Source organism: Triturus cristatus, chromosome 3_1 (genome assembly GCF_964204655.1).
Source record: "Triturus cristatus chromosome 3_1, aTriCri1.1, whole genome shotgun sequence".
NCBI lineage: Eukaryota > Metazoa > Chordata > Amphibia > Caudata > Salamandridae > Triturus > Triturus cristatus.
In genome coordinates, this window is record NC_140583.1 from 852163248 (window position 1) to 852175405 (window position 12158).

General features: G+C 47.2%; 1 protein-coding gene across 1 annotated transcript in view; it reads left to right on the forward strand.

Moving 5' to 3' along the window:
* The first annotated feature begins 2485 nt into the window (after positions 1-2485).
* LOC146861181 (dynein axonemal heavy chain 11-like) overlaps positions 2486-12158 on the forward strand; it is a 2741463-nt gene continuing 2731790 nt past the window's right edge. Inside the window, exon 1 of the mRNA XM_085646213.1 lies at positions 2486-2569. Within this exon, the coding sequence (XP_085502339.1) occupies positions 2486-2569 (84 nt within the window). The remainder of the gene's footprint in view (positions 2570-12158) is intronic.

Sequence of the window (12158 nt, forward strand, 5' to 3'; positions counted from 1 at the left end):
TTATCATGGCATTGCATTGCTTTGCCTGTCCTTGGCTTTATATTTTCTAATAATATGCAATTTTGATTGCAATATTCTAGTGTGAACTTGCTGCCCATGAAGTTGCTAGCCAAATTTAAAGTCATGAAATATTTTTCGGTACTTTCCTTTGATTTATTAAAAGGTTCGCCCACACGACTTTTTTAATGTAGCAACAACAAGGGTTCCTTACATAAAGTTCTGATGGGCTGAACTTCCCTGGCGCATTGGCCATGTGCCCTTTGTTCATTGTGTTTTTACTTTGGACGACATAGCAAGTTTTTCTGTGCCTGACAGGTGCTGTGCATGCTTTGGAAGTTGCTTTGCTCACCCACGCAGGGCTAGTTTCTAGTGGATGATAAGGGCTACATCCAAAGCAATACTCCTTTTATTATTGGTGTTTACAATCCCCATGGCCACTCATGACTAACCTTTGATAGCAGCTGATTATTGCGTGTTGCAGGACTTTTGACTTCTAAACCAGAGGGGAGCCTGTCTACCAGCTCTCCCAGTGTAAATCTTTGTAGTCTGTTGTATATGAACCCACTGATTCTCCCTGAATGTGGGTGGTGTGGATGGGAGTAGTGCTTGGGTACATGAGGAGTGAAATACCAGGGGCGGCTCCTCAGTTATGGCGGGTTGAGGAGCGTCGCCCCCCCCTGCTGAAAGCCAGCAGAGACAAACGACAAATTTATTATTCGTCCTGCAGGCTGCCCGCCGAAGGAGTGGCGGGGCCATCCATAGTGACACTGCAGCTGCAGCACCAGGGAGAAGGGGGAGTGGTGGGCTCTGCTAAGAGCGCATGAGGGTTTGGCTGGCCCGCTGGGGCCGGCCAAACCGTCGTGTGCACTTACCCTTTCTCCACCCCGAGCTCCGCTGTACAACCGGGTGGTCAACCAACACAAGCTCCCAGGCACCGTATGAGTGCCGGACCAGGGCACTCAGACCAATCCTTGCGCTTCTTTCATGCTGGGAATAGTATTCCCAGCATGAGAGAAGCGCAGTTAATGGCACCTGGGAGACTGCGCCGTGTGCAGCAGTTCCTGGGCGTCTGGGAGGGGGGGACTGGGAGAAAGGCGGCGGCTATCAGAGCATTTAAGTGCAATTTTATTATATATTTATAATTCCATCTTTTTTGGTTTGTATTACCCTTCCCTCCGCCCCACCACTTTGCAATACGAGTGACAGCTACTGTGAAATACAGTATCATTCTTATAAGTACTTAGCTCCTTTTTAGGTCTTGCCTGGCGTAAGACTGCACAGACATGCGCAGTCTCGCTGGCGAGATTGAATGTTTTAGGGTAGATTTCTCTAGTGGGCTTTAAGCCCCGCCCCTCATTACCATTGGCTGGCGTCACCGTTTATGCTAAACGGTGGCCAGTCATTGGAAAAGAGCATCTAGTGACGTACGCTTTTCTCTTTTAGAGCCGTCCCAGTTGGACTGGCTGCCCGAGTTATTGCTGCAGTAAAAGTTTTTTTTATCTTTATGGGCCAAACACATGGCCCTATAAAGATAAGAAACCAGTCATGCGAGACAGTCCAACTGGGACGGCTCGCGAGCCAGTCCAACTGGGATGGCCCTAAAAGACTGAAGGCGTCCTCCCCCGACTCACGTGCCGACAATCCGGCTGCCATATTTAAATAAAATAGTCCAACCTCAGGGTCGCGATTCGACACCCTAAATTGCAACAACTGTCTGTTTCACCACTCCAGGTCACGTCTTCAGGGCCTGTAACACTAGACTGTACTCTGTCTTTCTTGGACGGCGCCATGTTAGGTGAACTCACCCTATCTGCATCTCAGGCTGCATGATGGTGGTAGCTTGGCGGGCCCCGCCCCACGGCGCGTGACGTCACGCGCAGCCGCCACCGGTTTCGGGCACCATCGAGGACGACTCTTCAGGCCCCATCTGGGGTATGCGCTGGTGAACCGGAGGCTGAGGCTGCACGCACCGTCACCGGTGCTGACACAGGGACTCCGTGAGGCGGCCACACGAGGCCTTGGTGACCGAAGCCCGGTGAGACTGCAGGACTAGATGTGCCCCGGGGGCTGGGCACTGGTGGCGAGGACTCGCCCCAGAGTGGGGAGAGTAGAGAGTCGGGCCAGAGGCAGCAGCGGGAGGAGAATCAGGACTGGGGCGGAGAGGCTGAGGGGGTGTGCGGGCAAGGAGATAAAGGGCTGGGGCGAGGAGGGCCGAGGAGATCAGGAGGGGAGCAGGGCAGAGAAACTAAGTGTTGGGGGCAGTAGGATAAGGAGGGCTGAGGAGATGGGGAGGGGAGCTGTGCAGAGACCTGTAGAGCAGGGGCGGTAGGGGAGGGAGGGCTGATGAGATCGGGCGGTAGGGTCTTGAGGAGGGCTTCCAACCATGCTAGGCTCTGCAGGTCACTAATTTGACGTTGATGGCTCCGACAGAGGTGATTGGAGACCCCGAGTTGTCGAGAAGGCGGGCGGGGGCTGAGATACCGAGATGGCTCTACAGGACGGCAAAGGTAAAGAGGATGGCAGAGATACTGAGCGGGCACTCCAGAAGAGCAGAGATGAAGAGGCCGAGGTGGCACAGAGGAGGGCTGAGATAACGAGAGGGTAGAGGAGAAGAGACTGAGCGGGGACTCCAGGAGAGCAGAGGTGAAGAGGCTGAGTGGGCACAGAGGAGTGCAGAGATACCGAGGGCTTTGCAGTAAGGCAGAGCTGAAGAAGAGGCTGAGGGTGCTTCAGTGAGAGGTGGGCAGAGATGCAGAGAGGAGGGCAGAGGTAAGGAGACAGAGGGGTCACAAGTGAGAGGAGTACGAAGAAACTGAGGGGGGGCACCAGTGAGAGGAGGGCAAGAAACTGAGGGCACTGCAGGGGCAGAGGTGAAGAGACTGCAGGTGAACAGAGGAGGGTAGAGATACTGAGAGGTCACTGCAGGAGAGCAGAGGTGAGGAAGAGACTGAGGGTACCCGTGAGAGGAAGACAGCGATACTGAGAGGACAGATTTGAAGAGGAGACTGATGGGGCACCAGTGAGAGGAGGGCAGATATACCGAGGGCACTGCAGTGTGCTGAGGTGAAGCCAAGGCAGAGGGGCCACCAGTAAGAGGGCAGAGATACCAAGAGGGCCCAACAGGAGTGCAGAGGTGAGGAAGACACTGAGGGCATGAGGGCATGAGGGCACTAGTGAGAGGAGGACATATACTGAGAGGGCACTGCAGAGGCGAAGAGACTGAGGGTGCCACAGTGAGAGGAGGGCAGAGACAACTATCTGGCCCTGCAGGGGCATAGGTGAAGAGTCTGCAGGGGCACAGAGGAGGGCAGAGACACTGATCTGGCACTGCAGGAGAGCAGAGTTAAAGAGACAGGTGGCACCGAGGAGGGCAGAGATACTAAGAGGACCCTGCAGGAGGGCAGAGGTGAAGAGACTGAGGTGGCACTCTGGAACTCAATCTGGAACAAGCATTGAAAATGCAATAGGCCTCGCCTTTTATTAAGTTAAAGCCATTTGCTTTGCTATATAATACCATTAGCAAAGCAAATGGCTTTAACTTAATAAAAGGCGAGGCCTATTGCATTTTCAATGCTTGTTATTTAAGGCGCTGCCAATTGCTGTCTCCACTTCCCCAGCCTTTCCCTCTGGTCTACTATTGTCGTCCCTTTCTGTAGAAATCTCTTTAAAGTTTGTGTGTCTGGTTAAGGGTTATATTTGAATGGAGAATGAAGAATCCTTTTTTTCATCCTCCTTTGACCAAGCCAATTCTAAACGCGTTGCCTCTGGCCCAAGTTTATACTAGTGTTTCCAGTGGGTCGTGAGCCAAATTTTTAGTAGGTTGTGACTGTCCAAACCATTATTAAAGATACCTTTAAATATTGTGTTTATCTTGTCACATTTGCTTGGCTTCAAATACAAAGGTCAAATATCAGGCTATATGTTCTGACAAATTGCTACTTATGTTTTTTAACATGGGTATTGGTTATTACAAACTCCTCTCACTTTTCGATCAGAGAAAGAAAAGTATAATCAATTATGTGACAATCTTGCTGGGGTACACGAATGTTAAAGGCTGTGTTATGTCATTTTTATGCAATGTGAACATTAGTTTGTATTCTCCCACACTGTTTTTGCAAACTGTTTTTCACTCAGTATTTTTGTTCAAATAATTAAACATTAGCAGCATTTTTGTTGTAAATGAATGGGTTTTGCACGCTGTTTTAAAAAAATGTGTCATTGAAACATTCTTTTAATATGTAACCACGTTTATATTCCACACATGCGGGACAGAATTTTTCAAACCAAATGTCTCATGCTTCTACCCTGGTATATCACAACTCATATCTTCCCAGGAGTGGTGCTGAAACAATATAATGTTCAGAGTGGGGTAGCTGCCATCAGTGTTACATCACAAAAAGTCATAGGGTTTGTGAAACATCCTAGTGTCACACAAAGAACGAGTATAGAAAATTTAAACAGCAGAAGAGTGTTAAGGATGTAGTATGTAGCTGGTGGTGCATTTTGGGGTATATTGTCACAAACATATTACTAAAGCATAGTGTGGTACTGCACTGTCATATACAGATAGCATTTTTCATTGAAATGTGCACTAAATTTGCACAGGCATACCGTTTTCCTGATAAAACTATATAATACATGGAATTCTGCAATCCTGTATAAAAAAACGGTCTTTAATTTCTTTATTATTGGTGACTTGTGACACACCTGGTCGACGATTATATTTAATTGACATCAGAACCAGTGCTTATTTTGAACCGGTGGTTGTGAGTAGAAGCCACAACCACTTATTTGTGTGGACTGCCACTTATGTTTCCGCTTAAAGATATTTATAGAGCACAAAAGAAGGATAACACACAGATAAGAAAGACGGAGGAAGGAAAAGATGGCAAAACCATCACAAAGGCATAAAGCAGGAACCTGGAAGAGAGAGGTAAGGAGGCAGGGAATGTCTGGCAGTGGATTAAAGAGGCATTTGGTGGATTTTAAGACTACCAGCCTTGGTATTTGGTTTGACAATGTTTAATTGCACTGCCAGCGGGCTTTTGAACAGAGCTTTGGGCACCATCACACTTTCTTTTACAATTTAAGCACTGGCCAGAATTTAACTGTCATAACTTGATTTGTGACATAATAATGCCTGCTGCCAGAGTCAGCAGCTGAGGGAAAAGGCAAGTTGGATCACAGAGCATTATAAAAGCAAATGTTTATAGAGTGAGAAGGAAAAGCGTTTTTTCTGTTATGTTTTTCTGGCTTTACAGTGACAACCAGAAAGGAGATATTTAAGGCAACATGTTTTTTTGCACCCCCTTTCATAATTATAGAAAATAATCTTTCTGCATGTTTCTACACATTCTGAGCCTCTGCACAATTTTTTTAATACTGACTTCTATTAAACTGATTCTAATATCTTCTTGAAAAAAATATCTCATATCTTTAATGATGTGTTTAATTTTGCAGTAGAAATTCTATTTTATTCTTCATGTTTGCAAACATGCTCTCTCTTTTCTATGAAAGAGCTTCTTACCAAGGATTTAAGTGTTTTTTGGGAAAGATGATGGTGTGACTATTTATTTAGACTATTTGTAAAGCACATCACTCATCCTCATGGGGATATCAAGGTGCTAAAACGCTTCCTGTTGTTTCAGCTAAAAAACTCACAGAAAACAATCTCACATACAGAAGGGCCACTATCCCGAAAACCGCCAGGTTTTCAATTTCTCTCCAAATCGAAGATAGTGGTCAGTAAGGCGGAGATCCAGATGTAGCGAATTCCTCTGGGCTGCTGGCAAATGCAAGAATGAACGTCCTTCTGTTCTGGCATTCCTTATTCGCATGATCTTCGCTAAGTTCAAATTGCTGAATTTAAAGTTGCAGGCAGGTTTGTAAAATTCAACTCTGACCTGCATTGCATAAGAATTTAAAACCAGCTCTTTTCCGCACTGATAGCCACTGTAAATATGTCAAACAAGCTGGTGCATAACCATATCTGTCCATGCTGCAAATTGTCTTGGCTGCTGCCTTTTGAATTAACTGTAATCTCGTGAAGAGATATTCACCATGCTCACAAATAGGGCATTGCCATGGTCCAGTCGTGGAGTAATCAGAGCTTGGACTATGGTTTTTCGCCAGACAATCAGTAACCAACTAAACAGCCTTCTCAACAACTTGAGAATGCCAAAGCATTTACCGCAAGTGACCACGACATGGTCTTGCATAAAAAGAGATTCATCCATAATGATCCAAAGATTTTTTTCAGAATTCTGTGGGGTGGGCATATCCCCTGAAGACTTGGGCAACCAAGAGTCATCCTAAATTAAGTTGGCCCCACCGAATACCAGGATTTCAGTTTTGTCTGCGTTTAATTTCAAACAGTTATTAGTCATCCATCCTTCTACTTCGGTTAAGCACTCATGTAACTTGACTCAGTTTTCATCTAGTTTCTCGCACAGTGATATAATCAGCTGGGTGTCGTCAGCATAAGAGCAGACATCGAAATCCCATTTCCTTACAATTTTTGGTATTGGATCTACATAAATGTTAAAAAGGGTAGGAATTAATGAGGAACCTTGTGGAACTCCACATACAGATTTGTGGGAATGGGATCTAAAGGTACCAAGGTGAACTCTATATGATCTCTCCTTTAGGAATGAGCCAAACCATTAAACAGCTTGAGAATGTATGGCCAAATCATAAAGTTTGTTGATCAGTAGGCTATGAGAGACAGTGTCAAAAGACACGGAACAGTCAAGTAGGATCACAGCAGCGGCCTGCCCTGATCAACTACTAACTTGATGTCATCCAATAAAGCCAGCAACGTAGACTAGGTAATATTATTGGCTAGAAACCCAGTCTGTGAGGGGTCTAATACATTGTTATTTTCTAAAACAATTGTCAGTTACCATGAATCATAAGGAATCAAGTATCCCCACCTGTAAGTGACAAGGATATTGGAAGTCACTTTGGAGTTCCTTGACCTTATAAAGGAAAATGCCATGGTACTCGGTGACTTGCAATAGGCTTATAATGTACAGCAGGGGGGTACTTTGTCTCATATATATATAGCGTACCTATGATAATGTGCAGCATCGGGTTTCAAATAATATTTATCATTTGAGCATCACCAAGTATAGTGTCTTTATTTAATTGGATCCTTTTAAGAACTTTGGCCTGGTTACGATGATGGTGGGACCGCCACTGACAACCTGTTGGTGGCAGTCCCACCGCCATTGTAATGCTGTTTTCTGCCCGCCACATTAGGATGGTGGGCGGATGGGTGGCGGTTGGAGAGACTGACCGCCATGGATCCGACGGGCTCTTTCAGAGGTGAAGTAATACCTACAATGGTGGAGGTGCCTGCAAGGCACCGCTGTAGGTATTACAATATTCCTTTCTGCCCGCCCTTTCATGGGGGTGAACCCGCCATGAAAAAGGCAGTCAGAAGGGACATTGGAGGCCTGTAATGGGTCCCCCTTCAATCCTTCCCCCCTGGGCCTTGGACATGGTCCCTGGGGGGCCATATCCCTGCACCATGTGGCAGGCACCTTATGGTGACTGCCACGTCATGCAGGGATATGTGTGATGTCTATTTTATGCAGCATGTGCTGAAGCCCGCAGCACCCGCCACAATACAAAATATAGTCATTGCGACCGCTGCAGTGGCAGACGCAGCCTCATTTGGTTTGCAGGACTGCCGACTTGTAGTCGGGGGGGTCCCATTTCCAAATGGGTGCATGGCAGTCTGACATAAGTCTGACCGCCATCCTAATGAGGCCCTTTGTTTCTATCACATTTCAGATTTACAAAAAGTGCATTGTTTGTGCTGTCGTAACTGCTGATATATTCTGAAATATGTGTACAGTTAATTTACAGGCATTTACATTTTGTTATGTGTTAGGAAAAAACATGATATTCTACACCTTTTCCTTTCGCACTCCTTCTACCCCAGCAAGATGTTCACATAGTTTACTTTGTAAGAAGTAAACATCAATCTCCATTTCAAAAGAATAAGCAGCAATGTGTCAGAAGATATAGCCTGCCATTTAAACTCTGTCTTTGAAGCACAGCAAATGTGACAAGATAAAAACAACATTTAAGGGCATCTTTATTGCTAATTCAGTTTTTGAACTCCAGCATGGATATTTTGAGGGGTTCTGCAGTACCCCTCGCACCACTACTTCATGCACCTATGAGTGATTCTGGTGAGACAGAGCAGTGTCAATTCAAAGTCAGCATTTGATCTCACCCTGTGGCTGTGGTGTAGCCAGTGTTTCATGGTGCAAGGAAGGAAATAGGCTGCCCGGCTGCTATTTGAATTGTAAAATACAGCAATAATTAGGGTTCAGTGGGCCTATCAAGTCTCAGCCGCCCCAGTGCCACCACACCTGCTATGCACTTGTCTGAATGTCCATAGTTTTTCATTGAGTCTGACTGTGGCACACCTGTGGAGATTTTGCAGACAGACTACATAAAAGTCACATGGGAGAGAAAAACCTCAGCCTGTCTGGTCGTCGGGGAGTGTAAATAATCTGGCTTCATTCCATCTTGTGTTCTTCAACACATATGGTCTGTTCTTGACACAAAGACGATATGTAAATTCCCAACAGATGATGTAATCGTTTCTGATGCATTTGAAATGCTTCATCCTAATTCCCTAGAATGCTTAGATATTGGCTGTTTCCGAAGCCAGACTGAAGCCTTCAAATGTAGCAGTGGAACGTGCGATGTCATCAGAAGGGGCCTGACGTCTCTTTCTGCTGTCACCAATAACTCGGACAGGGCCAGCAGCGGTGTAGTTTAGATGGTTTCCTCGGACTGACTGACTAGTGACAAGTGACTGACTAGTATGAGGCAGTAATATTCATGAAAATCTCTGAATAGGCTTTAAGTTCACAATAAGTGTTTTCTACATGCCAGTTTTTGAAAGCCCCGCGTACAAAGATTAGCTCTTCACTTCGACATACTCAAGTTCGTTGCTGGTAGTAAGTGGTAACCAGCTGAATTCTCCTTTCAGCAGCTATTCTAGACTGGGCCAAGTGAGCCTTCCAGAATGTCACCTGGTGCATTGTGCTGGCACAGGGATGCATGTTGTGGTGCCAGCGTGCATAGCATGTGCTTTCTTGAGTGCATAGCATGTGCTTCTAGAGTGCATAGCACGTGCTCCTCTATGCAGAGATCCAGCTTCCATTGGAACCGGAGAGCTCTTTCTTCCAGTGCGCATTGCCTGCACAAGGTTCACCTTTTGAACAGTCACTAATTATTAGGTCTTGCCTACGAGGCACGCATGCGCTGCTTAGGAAAAAGACCTGTGGCAATTGCTACGGTTTTTGTCCTTCAATGGCAACGCGTGCACGTTTGGCGATTCCCTTGCGGGAGCGAGCTTGACACCATATGTTTGTAATTAACTTGCAAACACATGGTGCCCGTGGCTCGCTCCCGCAAAGGAAACGCTTTCACTTTTGCCGACACTTTTTTAGGTGCGCGCGCTTGTTGTTATGATGTGTTGAGTTTTAGAACGCAATAGGAAAATAAAAATCATGGAGACCCTTTCAGTGATTACCTTTTCATATAGCTCTCTGCCAAGGTCGAGCGCATTGCAGAGTTGTAAATAACAGACAGTAAGTAATAAAATGATTGGAGAACTAACTCCCTAACTCTTAGCCAAAACATTGCCTGCCCAAGGCCGGAAAATATTCTGCCACTAGGTGGTGCTCGCACACTTTTCTCCTGAACATATTTAAGCTGCACAATATTCACAACACAATGTTATCTTGCAGATGTCAAAAATACAATATTTGAAGCCGTTTCTCAGCAGATTGCTGAAGCGTCGCGTAATCTTACTCGGGGTGCAGCCTTGATGAGGGCAGGGTAGCATAGTTGGCACGCGCTGAAAAAATCTGTGTGCAGTCTTAAGGTCAGACAGAGGTAGACGTCCCCTGGGCTCTAAATGCATCATGGAGCGGCATGGTGGACCGCAGTTGCCTTTCGTTAACTGTTGATTTTTGGAACGCTACATATAAACTGGACATATCGGGCAGGATATCGCCCATGGCGAGAGATCTTAAATACAGGAAAGAGTTAAAGCCGCGGTGAGATCACGGGCGGGCAATGCTCAACTCGGACTGGGAAGGTGGGCCGTAGGGCAATCATGGACCGGTGCGCACGCAACGCCCATTAGGCTTGAAGGGCTTTGGGCCCCGCCCCCCCCCCAACTCTCGTGTGTGTCAGCCTGGGCTGAGACCGCTTCCCAGGCACACACACAGACAGTTTTTGAGTACTTCACAGGTCTTTAAAAGACCATTTAATTGTTAACGAGGCTTTGTTGTTTTTTCACCCCTTCTTAGAGCCTCTGCATCTCCACTCTGCATATTGCTGGAAGAACTACTGCAACCCCCCTCCCCCCCTTAAATATTTGCCTGGACAGCGCACTGAGGCTGTTAGGCTGAGAAGTGGGTTGTTAAGAAAAGAGGCCTAGCTGGGAGCCAGGTGTGGTCACCTCTGCCCCAGTACCTTTCAGGCCTTGGTGGAGGGGTGTGTATGTATCCATAAGACTCACTATGAGGCCACCTGTTGTTACAAAAAACAAAAAACAGAGAGGATGTGGCCTTAGGGTCATAGCTGCCGACTTTGAAACGAGAGAACTAGGTTGGAGTCCCAGTGTCCTCTTACCATCCTGTGATTCTGGGCAACTCATCTCTCTCGGTGCCTGAAATAACAAGTGTTGGAAAACCACTCCCACACTAGAAGGGGTGGTGGTGGTCTTCCGGACACACTGTGGTAGCTTGGCTCGAGTGGTCAGGAAACAGGCGCAGTGCTAAGCATACAATATACCCATACAATAACCATGCGTGCATCCGTTCCAAAAACGACTCTACACCGTAAAAATTATGAAAATATTCTTTCTTTATCTTTTTCTCTTAGTTGCTGATTGGAAAAATAAATAGGTCAATCACAATATACAAGTTTCAATTAGTGCAGGTCAAATAAATATTGGCTGTTTGATGAAATAAATAGGGGTGATCATAAATAACAGGGCATAAATACAAGTGCAATATATACAGACAATTAAATAATTTGAGGCAATAAATACTGTACCAATAAATATTGTACACCAACAAGTCCTGTGGACCTATAAATATAGTGCAGCAATAAATAGGTAAAAACTCAATAAATACAGTATCCCCAATAAATAATTAAAAGTATACAGCAACACTCATGTAATCAGATGACACTTCAATTCTTAAGGGCTGATTTGGCCCAGGCACAGCTTGTAGGGTTGTGGAAGGCTTGAGGGGGGAAGGCTACTCCCTGGCTGGGACAAGGCTGAGGCCTAAACTGAGGTAGATCAAAGGGGGGAAATACCAATGCCCTGGCTTTCCTTCTCCACACAACCTCTCTAGGTTAGTCCCAGTTCACCCCAGGCACAGTCAGATGGGTTTCAGCACCTCCCTAGCCCCTTAGAGCAGTCTCTCAGGTCTCCACAGGGCCTTAGGCGCCCTCTACTCCACTTACTGCCCTTTTTCTGATGTTCCGACGCCGCTGGAGTCGTGTCGACGCCGTGAGGCGGTTCCGGTTCGGTCTCGGCGGCCTCGGCACAATGTCAGTTCTTTGACGACGCCGGCAGGCGGTTCCGGTCCGATGTCGGTGGCCTCGGTTCGATCTCGACCTCCGATTCGACGGCGTCGGGCAGTCTCTTCACGATGTCGACTTCGGGCGGCTCCGGTCCGATGGCGCTCTCGGCTCCGATGACGTCGGCCGGCCTGGCCTCGATGTCGACTTCCGGCGACTCCGGGGTGCGATCCTCACCCCCGACCTCCGGTGCTCCTCCTCACAGGTTCCGGGCGACTCCGGAGTGCGATCCTCACTCCCGACCTCCGGTGCTCCTCTACCTCGGTCTCCGACGACTCCGGAGGGCGGACTTCACTCCTCCGATGACGCCGCTCGCTCGACCTCGGTTCACTTCCTCCTCGACCTCTGGTATTCCTCTCGACCCCCGTCGGCGCCCTCTCACGACCTCAGGCGGCTCCGGGTACGACGTCTGCTACTTCAGTCAGCGCCGCTTCTCCACCTCGGGCTCCAGGTCTTCAGGCTACTCGACGCCGGACTCCAGGGAAACCAGTTCTCAGGTCAGAATCTTGCTGTTTTCTTGGTTCTAAGGC